Raw genomic sequence first — 12,278 nt, forward strand, 5'->3', positions numbered from 1 at the left:
TAGTCAAATTTGAGGTTTTGTGGTGAATTTGGAAAGTAGTATTTAAGGACACAGCCTTAAAATCCTTCAGAAAGGATGCTTGATTAGTCTTGCTGCTGGAAGAACCTGTATACAAAGAAAGACAAGCTCTGTATCTTCATTATATAACGTGTCCTGAGCACTTCAGGGTAATTTGGTGCCATAATGCTTTTTAAGGGAACAAAAATACACAGTTTTGGAATAATAAACATTAATATGCTCAATTAAATAAAGATTATAGAGGTTCTAAGCAAGTGGTATAAGGCCTAAGGCTCTGCAAGAAATTTAATTGTGTAAGCTTTAATCAAATATGGAACTTCAAGACCTAGGCATGTCTCTTGTGGTTTCCTCTCCTGGACTTTAGTAAACTAAGTTGCACTATTTTGGATACAGGACTGAAGGTTCTTTATCCTAAATAACTGTACTAAAATAAAGTAGACGACAAATGGGAAGTAATGGGTCACAAACAATACAAATAGATAAACAAAAATCTGGTAGTAAGCACAGTGCCCAGAACAACTTCTTCCTTAAGTGACAAGGATTTTTGCTATGATTTTGCCCAACTTCCTCTTTACCTTCTGTTTTTCTTCATCCAATACTTTAAATTTGGCACAGCCCCATAAGACTAGCTTCAAAATGGTTTCTTTATAAGTTTCAGAATATGTATCTTGCATGTGAGAAATGCTTGCTACATTCTTGCTCCAATTTCCCTTCCCTGACATTGACAAAATAACAAAAATTCACAACATAAATAGTGTTCTGAACAATGTAAGGAAAGATCTGAAGAAAACACAATCAAGTCATGGAAATACTACAGATGGAAAAGTATATTGGCATACATATATATGCTTTGTGTATATAGACATATGTTACTTTCAACCACTGTTGCAAATTAAGGTTTTCAAATCAAACAGGGTAGCATTAAGGTATTTGGCTATTCCTACAATTAGCAAAGATAAAGAAGAAAAGATGAAGTACAGCAACATGTACTTTCTATCATGATGCAATGCTCATGTGCAGATGTATTTTCACTGTACTCATTATTCTTCATCTCACTATAAACATGTAACAACATAGGGCAGCATCATACTTTCTGCAAATATGGAAAGTACTGTCTTCAAGGATTTACCAGCCAAAATATTTTTTTCTAACATTACTCTCTGCTCTGAGTCATAGTAACAACTGTTTTTCCCCCAGCTTCCATGCAAACGTTTATAATTTTTCTTCAGCATAATACTATTGAATTTTTCATTTCTGAAGTAATCCTTTGCATTAAAACCTGAGTTTAAAATGGGAAGACTTTCTTACTGTGCTACTGCATTTAATTTAAAGATGTTTAGATTTATTCTTTGTACTAAAGCAGACACTGCAACCTTCTGGGAGTGAGCTTTACCGATGCTGCTCTCTTCACTTCCCTGCATCCTTCTCCCTCATGGCCATTACCTCCCCAGACCTAGTTTCTCCCAGTCCTTGCATCTGTCTCCTTTGGACCCTTGCAAAACACTGAGGTTCAAGGAGGTGAGAAAGACAGACATAATCAGGGCAAAGGAGCTCTGGGAACAACAGTAATCTATGTGGTTGTGGGTGGCTGGAACAGTAGGGGGAGGGGGTGGGAGTGGGGAGAGGATTCTACTAGAGAGAGAATTAAGTATGAGAAGGAGGAGAAAAAGAAGTTGTAGGAGGTGCAGAAGTGAAGGCTCATAGCTGCAGAGGCAGAGCACCTGTAATGATATAGAGAGATATAGCCTAGCTTCAGCTGGTGAAATAGGTTTGGAGATGTAAACTGACCAAGCAGCACAGGATCAGAGGTGCAGGCTTTACCCATAGTTTGTTTATTCTGGAGCTCCGCCAAACTATCAGGAAGCTTGAAGCAGTACAGTCATCACAGAGGTTGCCAGCGAGAAAGGGAGAAGAGTGTCAAGACAGAAGACCCCCATCTCATTGCTGCCACTGTTGCTGTCTCCAGGGAAGAGGGAGAAGAGTCAGTAAGAATGGGTAGAACCACCACCATATTCACACGTCACCTGAAAAGACGGACCACTGCAGCAATTTGCTAGACTACAAAAGCAAGTACTCCATGTACTTATTCTATATATGTACACTGTATGACCACATATTCTACATTCATCTGCAATATTTTACAAAGTGTTAATAAGAACAGAGATTATTTTGCATAATTCAAGCTTCAGGGACAATTTTCCATCAACTACTTACATCTGTACAGAGGCTACAGACATAATATCTCAGGCAATGATACAGTCTGATTTTATAACCTCATTACAGTCAGGAAGACTCAAAACTTTCCTGCTAAAGAAAGATAAGCTGTGGCACGTAATGATTCAAGAGGGTGGTTTATCATCTTCAGCATACATTACTCGATCAAGGCTTCATTACACTGATAACTGCTGCTGCAACTAAGGGCTGTGCTATACTCCCCTAAATGTAAAGTGATGATTCTGACCACCTATGGTCATCCAGCAGTTTGGGGTGGTGGGGTGGGGATGGTGCGAACTCAATTATTTTAGCCACTACGTTTTGTGCAGATTTCAAGAAGAGCAACTATAAAGAATTCTACTCTGGCTTCATGGCAATTACTGCAGAATTTGATAAGCGAAACAAGGGTTTCTTGATTCTTGAGAGACAGAAGATTTGTACATTAATTTTAAACAGGCCACAGAGAGATATTTTCAAAATTAGACATGAGAATAAGGCAACCAGTTCTTAGATTCAGCTGATACTTAAATGTTTGAATTTTCCTCTGAACATTTACCTATAGCACATTCTAAATTTCTGCAGTGTCATGCAGATGATCTGTATCTTTACAGATTCAGCAGCAGTTTATATGTACATAAAAGTAGTATGACATCTATTTAATTTGAACTCCCAGTCTATGCTTCCTGATTAATGTCATGCAGATGTAGCAATTTTTATTATCTTCTAAATATATTTTCACTTTTAGAATACTAAAATTCTAAAATGAAACAGGAATTACAGAGACACATTAAAATGGTTGTCTCAACCCATCATCTTCTAAGAGACATTCTTTATAACAGTCAGTACAGCCAAATCTTTCATATGAATATATATATATGTATAAATATTTGCAATATCTCCTACTAATCTGTTCTGGAGAAAGATTCAGAGTATGTTTGCTTCACAGCAAACATTGTCTGATTTATAATAGAACAGTATTCTGAATCTTTATATATCTATATTTTTTAAATATAATAAGCTTAATCAAGTATACAATTTAAAATCAAAGTCATTACACTGTAAATTATATATACTTGCTTAAATCTGCTGCTGTCCAAACCCAGAAATAACAGAATGTCACGTTGTTCACCTATGTTCCCAGAACATCCTATGTATTTAATAATTCGCTAACAGGTTTCTCCCACACTTAATAGGAACATATCTTCCTTAGTGTTTTACAAGTCTTTCTAAATGATTTTTATTTATTTATTTAAAGAATAAATCTCCTGATCATCCTCAATTACTGTCCATGACAAAGCAGTCTTGGAACAGTGGAACTGATTTGCATGAATCTACACCAGAAAATGCACTTCAAGAATATATATTTTGCAATCACTAATAAGAATTATATCCACAAAACAAGACTAGGACTAGCCCAAAGGAAAGCCTGCATAAATTCTGTTGTGTTGGCACTGGATCTTTAGCATCAACTTCACTCCACATATTTTCTTCTACTGCACCACCTCTCATGGCTAGCTAACCTTAGATTCCAATGTGTTTCATACTTTAAACAGGATGTAATTTACACACAGTATTTTGCAAATTTTTATGTCTATAAAATATTTTAGCATATTATCTTAATGTAAATGCACTGAGTTATATTTAGTCTAACAGCTTTAAACTATAAAACTCTAATGAAACAGTTGATGTGTAATTTTCCTATTGACTTATCTGAAATATTAAATGTCTAAAACTGAAAAAATAGAGAACCTGGGTCCATAATTTTTCCCAAAAATGGTCAATTTTCTTTGCTATACCACATGCCTCTAGGTTTTTTCCTAACTGAATACTCACCCACAGCTTTAAAATTTTTCTTAACTAAATAACCTGAAGCCACTAAGCTGACCAAGCAAAAAGAAAAGCCAGAACCTTAAGCCTATATCTGTTACAAATAGCACTGAAATAGTTAGCACAGTTTTAAGTGTTTTACCAGATCACATCTCTCCGGAAAACCCACAAAGAGCTCTACAAAAGTAGTAATATGGAACTGTGTTAAACCCACAGAAGCAAAGACTTTCCAGCTGGGAATGAAGAATCATACTCAACTAAAACTGTAACACAGTAAGTATTCCAACCTATATGGTGCCATAAGACCTCCAAACATTCAAATCAATCTTCAGGTAAAAAAAACAGAGTAAGGGGGGGGGGGGGGGGGGGGGGGGGCGGGTGTTTAAGTCATCTATTCTATTGAAGTACTGAACAATGGGGGGGGGTTGGTTGTTGTTTCTGAAAAGTTAGAATAAACCAGATGACTTCAGATTCAACTTTAGAGGAGAACAGTTACATAAGAAAAAGTTCCTGCTGAACTACAGTATTACAGTCTGGCATGAGCAAGGCAAAGTGTAATATACACTTCCCTAGTAGCAAGCTTGTTCAGTCATTCTCACTGCTCCCTGCTTTCCACTAGAGAACAAATGAGGTCTGGGTGCTTTTACCACACAGACTAGGGACCTTGCTCATCCTCCCCAACATATAAAAAACTCTATCTATTACCATAAATTACATTTTTAGTCTCCAATTTTTTTATGGATGGAGTTGTATTGGTACTACAAATAAAATTCAATAAAGTTTATACCTTATTTTGGCAGATCTGATGGACTGATCTAGTATGAACTTCTGGTATCACTGCTGTGCTGCAGCCTACATTGAGGTCAAAAACTTCCAATGCTCGGTTGCTGCCAGCTGTAAGTACAATATCTGTATAGCTCTCTGTGTTAAAGTGATCTAAAGGAACAAAAGCATATAGATAAACAAAAAGACAGATAAATAGATATCAAGACTCTGTTGTATTTAGTACTCCATGAGCAGCACCAAAATTCTTACAGTCCTAAAATTTTGTCCAAAGCTGAAGTTCAATACCACCAAAAAATACAGCATTTTTACTCCAATAGAAAAAGAATCGTAAAGAATCAAATGTTAATTACTTTAACTGAAGTTATTTCCATGGCATTAAGTCCAAAGAACTATAAAGCAAATAAGAAATACAAAGGATACAAGAGTAGAAATCATTTACTGCTGAAAGGCTGGTAATCTCCATTGTTGAAGCCATGGGAAATTTCTGTACCAATTTGCAAATACTTCTCTGTTTGTATCTGAAAAAAAAAAAAAATCAAAGGAATGCTGGTGTTAATGAAATAAGTTATGATTTGTGGCCACCAGTGAACTCCCACTGGAATAACAAAGCAAGTCAAAATGTTTTCTTTCATCATTAAAAATTAAAGCCACGGACCTTTTGACTCATTGCTGAACTCCATTAAAAATCTTGATAACAAAACTCATTTGTATGAAAAAGAACATGATATTCATATACATAAGATAGATATTCCATCAGCATGAAAAACTAAAATAACCTTCTATGTAAATTGAAAATGTTGAAAAGGAAAAAACCAAAAAATCTGTCAAGTACCTATGATCCAAAAGCAGAAATACTAGTTTCAGTATAGCATTTAATGTGATGATCTTAAGGGCAGAAAGAAAGAAAATTATGAGAAAACAGTGAGGAAAGAAGAATTTCCACTTAAATGAGAACAGAACAAGGTGCTGATCGCACACTACCAAGGAAATTTGGCTTCCCAACATACACTGTACTCTTCGAGGTCCTGTGGGATATCTACCAGCTCTATGCATATGTTGCAGACATGCCAAGCCCCCTAAAATGGCTCCAGATTTATTTGTATCACACAACACAGAACTGTGTTGTGACTCAATCTGATTAGATCTTTCTGTTTACTGAAATGTACCAGCACAGACAACATGGATCTGATCTTAAATCCATCAAAATCAACAGAAAACATTCCTCTATGGATATGGATATGGATATGTTGGGCAAGAAGAGTGTGGTTTCCATAGATGTCACCTAAGGAATATAAACAGAGTTGTTAATAACTGTACTGGGTCTGGTTGAGGTAGAGTTAATTTTCTTCGTAGTAGCTTGTATGGTGCTGTGGTTTACATTTGTGACTCAAATGGTGTTGATAACACAGCAGGGTTTTAGCTATTGCTGAACAGTGTCTGCACAGCCTTAAGATATTCTGTGTTTCTCACTGTGCCCCCAGACTGAGTAGTCTGGGGGAGTAAATAAATTCAGATAGGGACATAGTAATGACCACTTACCTGAATTATCCAAAGGGATATTCCATAACACATAACGTTGAGCTCAGCAATAAAACTGGGCAGGGGTGGCAGATGTTATTTGAAACAAGCAGTTGCTCAGAGACTGGCTGGGCATCGTTTTGCTAGGGAGCTAGTAAGGAATTACTTTTGCATCACTAGGTTTATTTTTATTTCTTCCTTTACTTATTAAATGGCCTTTACCTCATCCCATGAGTTATCCTCACCTTTGATCTTCCAGTTTTCACCCCCATTCTACTGGGGGATCCCACTGAGGGAGACTGAGTGAGCAACTGGGTGGGGGCTTAGCAGCCAGCAAAGGTCAACACACCACAACTCAAAATTTCTACGTTATATTCTAAATGCAGACACTTCTATGCAGTAAAATAATTCCAATGTACCTGTATTATACTTCCATTTTAGCATTTTAGCATGTCTAATGACAATACAAAAGTCCATGTGTGACACACTTCCAGGAATAATTTCTGTTCCATTCCAACAATGCTAAAAGTTTGCAAAACTGAGGTCATTTGTCAAAAGCAATACATTTATCAGCTGGATCAGTTGAAAAGAAAAGTGGTTAATGACTTGCTTTTGCCTTTCTTTGTCATTCTCAAACAATGATCTGCTGAGTTTTTCCAGGTAGACTTTAAAGCTACTTCAGCAGTGATGGTGAAGCAGAAGGTAAAGTACAGTGTGTTGCAATTTAACCCAAGAACATTTTGTGGTTTCCAGAAGTATATTATTCAAGTAAACCACAAAAATAAACTGCTCTAGACTTCAGGAACAAATAATTTCTCTTCATTTTGGGGTAAAGATATCCAAGATAACTTTAAATAAAGTGATGGAGATTATAGGAACGTTCTAATGAAGGCAGCATGAAGCTTTCTCTGGTCTAATTAATCTTGCTGAAAGAGGCTTACTGAAGCAGTTACATTGCTCCCAAATCCTAGAACAATTATTCTGAGTTAGCTGAAGTATCTCTTTTCTACAGTGCAGTCTGCTACATAGATAAACACCCCACAGGGTGCTTCCCAGATAGAATTTCACTTAGAATGCAAATCTTCAACCAACAGTAAACTGAGATTCATCAAACACAAGTTAGGACAAAACTTAATCAAAGTTACAAAGGAAAAAAAGTAGAATAAGAGTACCCATTAGCAAAAAAAAGAAGAAATTTAGTATATTTAAGACTTTATAATTTTTGAACACAATGTATTTGCCACATGCCCTGTACACATTCAATTCAAAGTGAAAGTCAACTAAAATTCAGCCAGACATTCTGGACTCCCTGAGCTGGACACTGTACATTAGCTCTTATCTCTTAAAGATTGAAGTTTATATAACAATTTAGGTTACCTTTTATTGCTGTAATAATACCTCCATCAACTGAGAATTAAGAGGCCAACACAGAAAGTAATTGTGGAAGAAAGGTATTACATAATTCAACAGACACAAGACAAAAGCTTAAATGCCACTCACTTTTAATATATAAGAACAGAAACTGAGAATAAAAATGTATGTTGAAATGTAAGCAAAAGTGCACAATCTACATTCTAATTTAAAATACTTTCTTGCTTGCTATGGAAAAGATTGTTGTATATCTTATAAAAGGCTTGTTAAGGAATTAATCAGAGGAATTAATCCAGTAATGGTCAGAAGGTGTTGTAATGTTTATCAAGATAAAGGTGTGAAAAGTACACAAAGGAAAAGCTTTTTATATTGTTGAAAGATATTACAACTTCTCAGTAAGAAGATGCATTTAGCAAAATAACTGTGCTTTTGTCTGGAAAAAATGAACAGCTTTCTGTAAATACAACAAGGGTTATTTTGTAAGTAAAAAAAGAAGATAATAACAAATGAGATACAAACTCTTCAAAAGGAAAGAAAAAAAGATTTTTCTTTTCCTATCAGAAGCGAATTCTGAAAATAAAATTATTTACAACTAAGTTAAGAATTCTATCTCAGGTCTGGCCACTTTCCATAGATAAACTTGACAGTCTGACATTAGCAAAGCTAATTCATTTGTTGCAGGGTTTCCAATATGAATGCAGTGCCACAGACAGTTGTGAAGTTGTTTTGAGCTATCACAAAACACTACAAGCCCTACAGAATGCTGCACAGATGAAGACCAGGAGTGTGAAGTGAATGTAGGCAAAACTCTATCTCACAAGTCAACTGGAGAGGTTATTGTAGCACAAACGTGCTCTAAAAATTGTCTAAATTAGACCAACAACTCCTCAAGCCACAGAAAAGCTTGTAATGAAAGCAAAAAAACGATGAACAATATCTACATTTTTTTTCCAGGTCACCAGTTCTATACACAGCACATAATCTCAGCTGACAATCCTATAGATCAGGTATCCAAATAAAATCACATTTCTGTTGATATCCTGAAAACTACAATTCTGTCCTTCTATAATGCCTTCAATAATTAGAATACTGACAACGGTGAATATGACTGATCTCTGAAATCTCCCATATCCTACATGCTTTGGGGTTATAATCATTCTTGGGGGATACATTTACAGTATTTAGTTTTTTTCACGAGAGTGGTATATCTTCAGAAATGAAATATAAATCCAGATACTAAGATACAAACACTTCCTGCAATGATTGCAGACTGATGTGTCTACTTTCCAGCAGATTTGAAGTCCTTTGCTGAAAGCATTTTTCAGGAGACACAGATAAAGTAGAAACATTTTGATGACATACAAAAAACTTCAATGTATGGAAGTATGTTACTATGCTAAAACCAGAAGATGAATAAGCACCAAAAAAGCTTCCCAACCCCCCCAAAAACCAGCTTGAGGCCAATCTGACATTCAAAATTTTAAGGAAAATCGCTGCACATGACAAAGTCAAAACTAAACAACAGACCACAAGTATCATCAGTATGACAGATCATAAGCTTTCAGGCTATTAAAAACATTTTTATATGCACTGTAAAAATTAATCTTCAAACAGTAGTCACATTATACGTTTCCAGACACAGCCCTGAGTTCACTAAAATAAGAAAATCAGCTACATGAAAAGAAAAACAATAATGTCATCTTCTGGAATGCTTAGAATTTATCATAACTGAATAATACTCTCTCTTAGACTATGAAGGAGGGTGGATGTCATTCTCTGACCCTATGTAATGAATCTTACACATAAGAAAAGATAAGCATGGGAAAATTTAAAGCATTTAGAGACCATTGAATTTAGAATGTTGTTAGAATTCATCTTATGACTTATACACTTATCTAGTTTCCATTCTGTTTCTGATAAAAACCAAAGAATGTTTAGATTCTTTGATCTAATGGCTAAAGCTCAAAGGAACCAAGCTTAGAATATTCTTATCATGCTGCCGAATCAGGTCTTTGTAGCCTATTTACTTAGGAAGTTTAAACTGGCTTAAAGTGTTTGCGTTAAAATAATTATCCTGTTAAATATTAACTTTCCAGAAGTACCCAAAATGAACACTCTCCTATGTATCATAACATGATAAATTCTAAATCCCTTAAATGCTTAACCCATCTACAATATGTTCTGGTATAGTTTCCCATTTCACCAGAGCAGATATTTTATCATTATTTTCTTTTCTGTATATATAATATACTACAACAAGTTGTTAAATATAATGGCTTTAAAAGGCACTTTTTCTGTTAATGGACACAATTTTCTCCTTTCTAAACTCCTTTCATATTGTTCATGCTGATGTTTAAAACAACACATAAAACTATAAAAATGAGATAACCCATAGATGTTTTATTCTGCTCAAATTCTCACGTGAATTAAAAGTAATTAAGAATTTAAAAAAGTAATAACTGAGAAGCAAGTAGTTACACTTCATATCAGCATACACAACTGCTGATGAAAGTGGGAATTCAATAGTTAGTAATTTTGGAGAATGTAAAGGAAATTGTTTAGGTTGTAAATCATTCTGAGATTAATCATAGAAGCAGAACTCAGGAGGTCTGTATCCTAGTCCCTGAACTGCAGTAAATGTCCTCTATGACATTTATAAATAAGGATATAATTACATAAACCAATAAGGAATATAACATTCCTTTTTCCATTTCTCAGTTTCACCTTTAAAACTGAACTAATATTTGAACATTTATTTAAGTTGCTGTGATGCTTAGTTAATTAATACTTATGGGCCATTTTTTGAAAGCTCAGCACAGGGAAACAGTGATACAATTTGACATTTTAGTGTCTTCACCTCTGAAATACAATAGCAATCTATTCGTTACCCAGACTGCATTGCCCTGCCCTCCTAATTAAGGGTATAAAGCATGTTTTGAGGTTAGATCTAGTATCTTCTTGAATCAGTTCCACTCAAGCATTCTTCCAAACTTGACTCAGAAGGCAGAATGAAAGAGTTGTACGAGACAAAAGAAACGATGCGGTGTTCCATGAAAGAAATGGTGGGAAATGAACTGGAGGGAATCCACAAGAAAATGTCAAAGTAAATTAACCTCTAAAACCCTTTTTTATAGATCTGTATAACCAAGTCTCAGACTGGCTTGTGGATTTGTTGTAATGTCTACAATTCTGTGTTTGGTATTTTCACATTGCACTAATATCCCAGAGAGACTAATTGCATATTTTTGAGTTAGTGTTAATGCATCAAGAAATACTGAGAACATGGAAATAACTAAATTCTAAGCACAATCCTACATACATACTTTTAACAGTTTTAAACCTGGGTATTATGAGCTTGTAACAAAACAATTGGCATAACACAGAGCACAGTAGTTCAATGCCCAAGTCCTTGGCAAAACTGTTTGACTGGATTCTACAATTACATCAAGTACTCCCTTTAGTTTCTGAACTAACTAGATTAAAGGTAGTTCAGACAAGTCTTCCTCAACAGTAACTGCATATGGATTTTCTTCAGGTTACTGGATACTTTCCTTGAGAGACATGGGTAATTTGGGGGGGGCAGGGGGGAGCCAGCACATTATATACTACAGTAGAAGTTCCTTATTCAAGCCTAAGCCCCCCCCAAATAAAAGAAAAAAATATTTTTAACAAAATTTTAAAACTGAAAAAGAATCAGAAGAGGGAGGGATCTAAAAGATGAGAATACTGGTTTCCATCTTCTTTTCCTAGTCCCTCCACAATTGCCTGTATAAATTTTAAGAATTAAGAATTATATGAGAGAAGAAGGTGCCTGCCTCAGTTTCCAAATATAACTTGTTGACACTATGAATAGATTTCAAGCAAAATTGGAACAGGAATCACTTTTCCTGCCTTCCAAGTTCCTCCTGTACTGTTACACTTTGCTAAAGGGTAAGCACTTTAGAACATGAGATGTCTGTAGAACCAGTTAGGAGAAAAGAAAGTCAAGGCAGGAAAACTTTTTTAAAAGAACTTGTGTCTATATATCAGAATTTACTTTTCACTTTTTTCTATTAGTTTTACCCTCCTAATATAATGTATATACTACAAAATCAAAACAGGAAATTCTGTATTCCTATATATTTAGTTTCCAGCCTATTTGCTCTATTCCCATTCCAAATAGAGTATGTGACTAAAATATGAAGAGACACAACACCCCCAGTTAAGGACTTTGACCAGAAATCGAAGCAAAGAATCATAAATTGCAGTGGTTTAACTGTAAAATCAAGCAGATGACTGAAAACCACATTAATTATCCATTTTGAAGAATTTTAAAACAGAATTTAGATCATAATCCATTAGCTACTTTTTTAAATAAAAAGGAAACAAAAAAAAAAAAGTTTTTTTTAAAACAAGCTTAGTTTAAAGAAGTGATATAATTTGGCAGGTTTTCTCCTTTTGTTTCCTGTATGACCATTTAAACTTTCAGTGAAGTTCCACCTACCAAGTTCATGCCTCAATCCAGGAAAGCACTCCTATTCAAAAAAAATATTTAAGTCTGTGCT

The 12,278-nt window shown here is 35.1% G+C and overlaps 1 protein-coding gene across 1 annotated transcript in view; it reads right to left on the reverse strand.

Moving 5' to 3' along the window:
- Nucleotides 1–12,278, reverse strand: part of WDR27 (WD repeat domain 27) — a 130,403-nt gene that overhangs the window by 89,341 nt on the left and 28,784 nt on the right. The window contains exons 19-20 of the mRNA XM_027777499.2: nucleotides 5,266–5,363; nucleotides 4,847–4,968 (exon numbers count right to left, since the gene is read on the reverse strand). Coding sequence (XP_027633300.2) covers nucleotides 4,847–4,968; nucleotides 5,266–5,363 — 220 coding nt within the window. The remainder of the gene's footprint in view (nucleotides 1–4,846; nucleotides 4,969–5,265; nucleotides 5,364–12,278) is intronic.

Source organism: Falco peregrinus, chromosome 7 (assembly GCF_023634155.1).
Source record: "Falco peregrinus isolate bFalPer1 chromosome 7, bFalPer1.pri, whole genome shotgun sequence".
In the NCBI taxonomy this organism is placed as follows: Eukaryota; Metazoa; Chordata; class Aves; order Falconiformes; family Falconidae; genus Falco; species Falco peregrinus.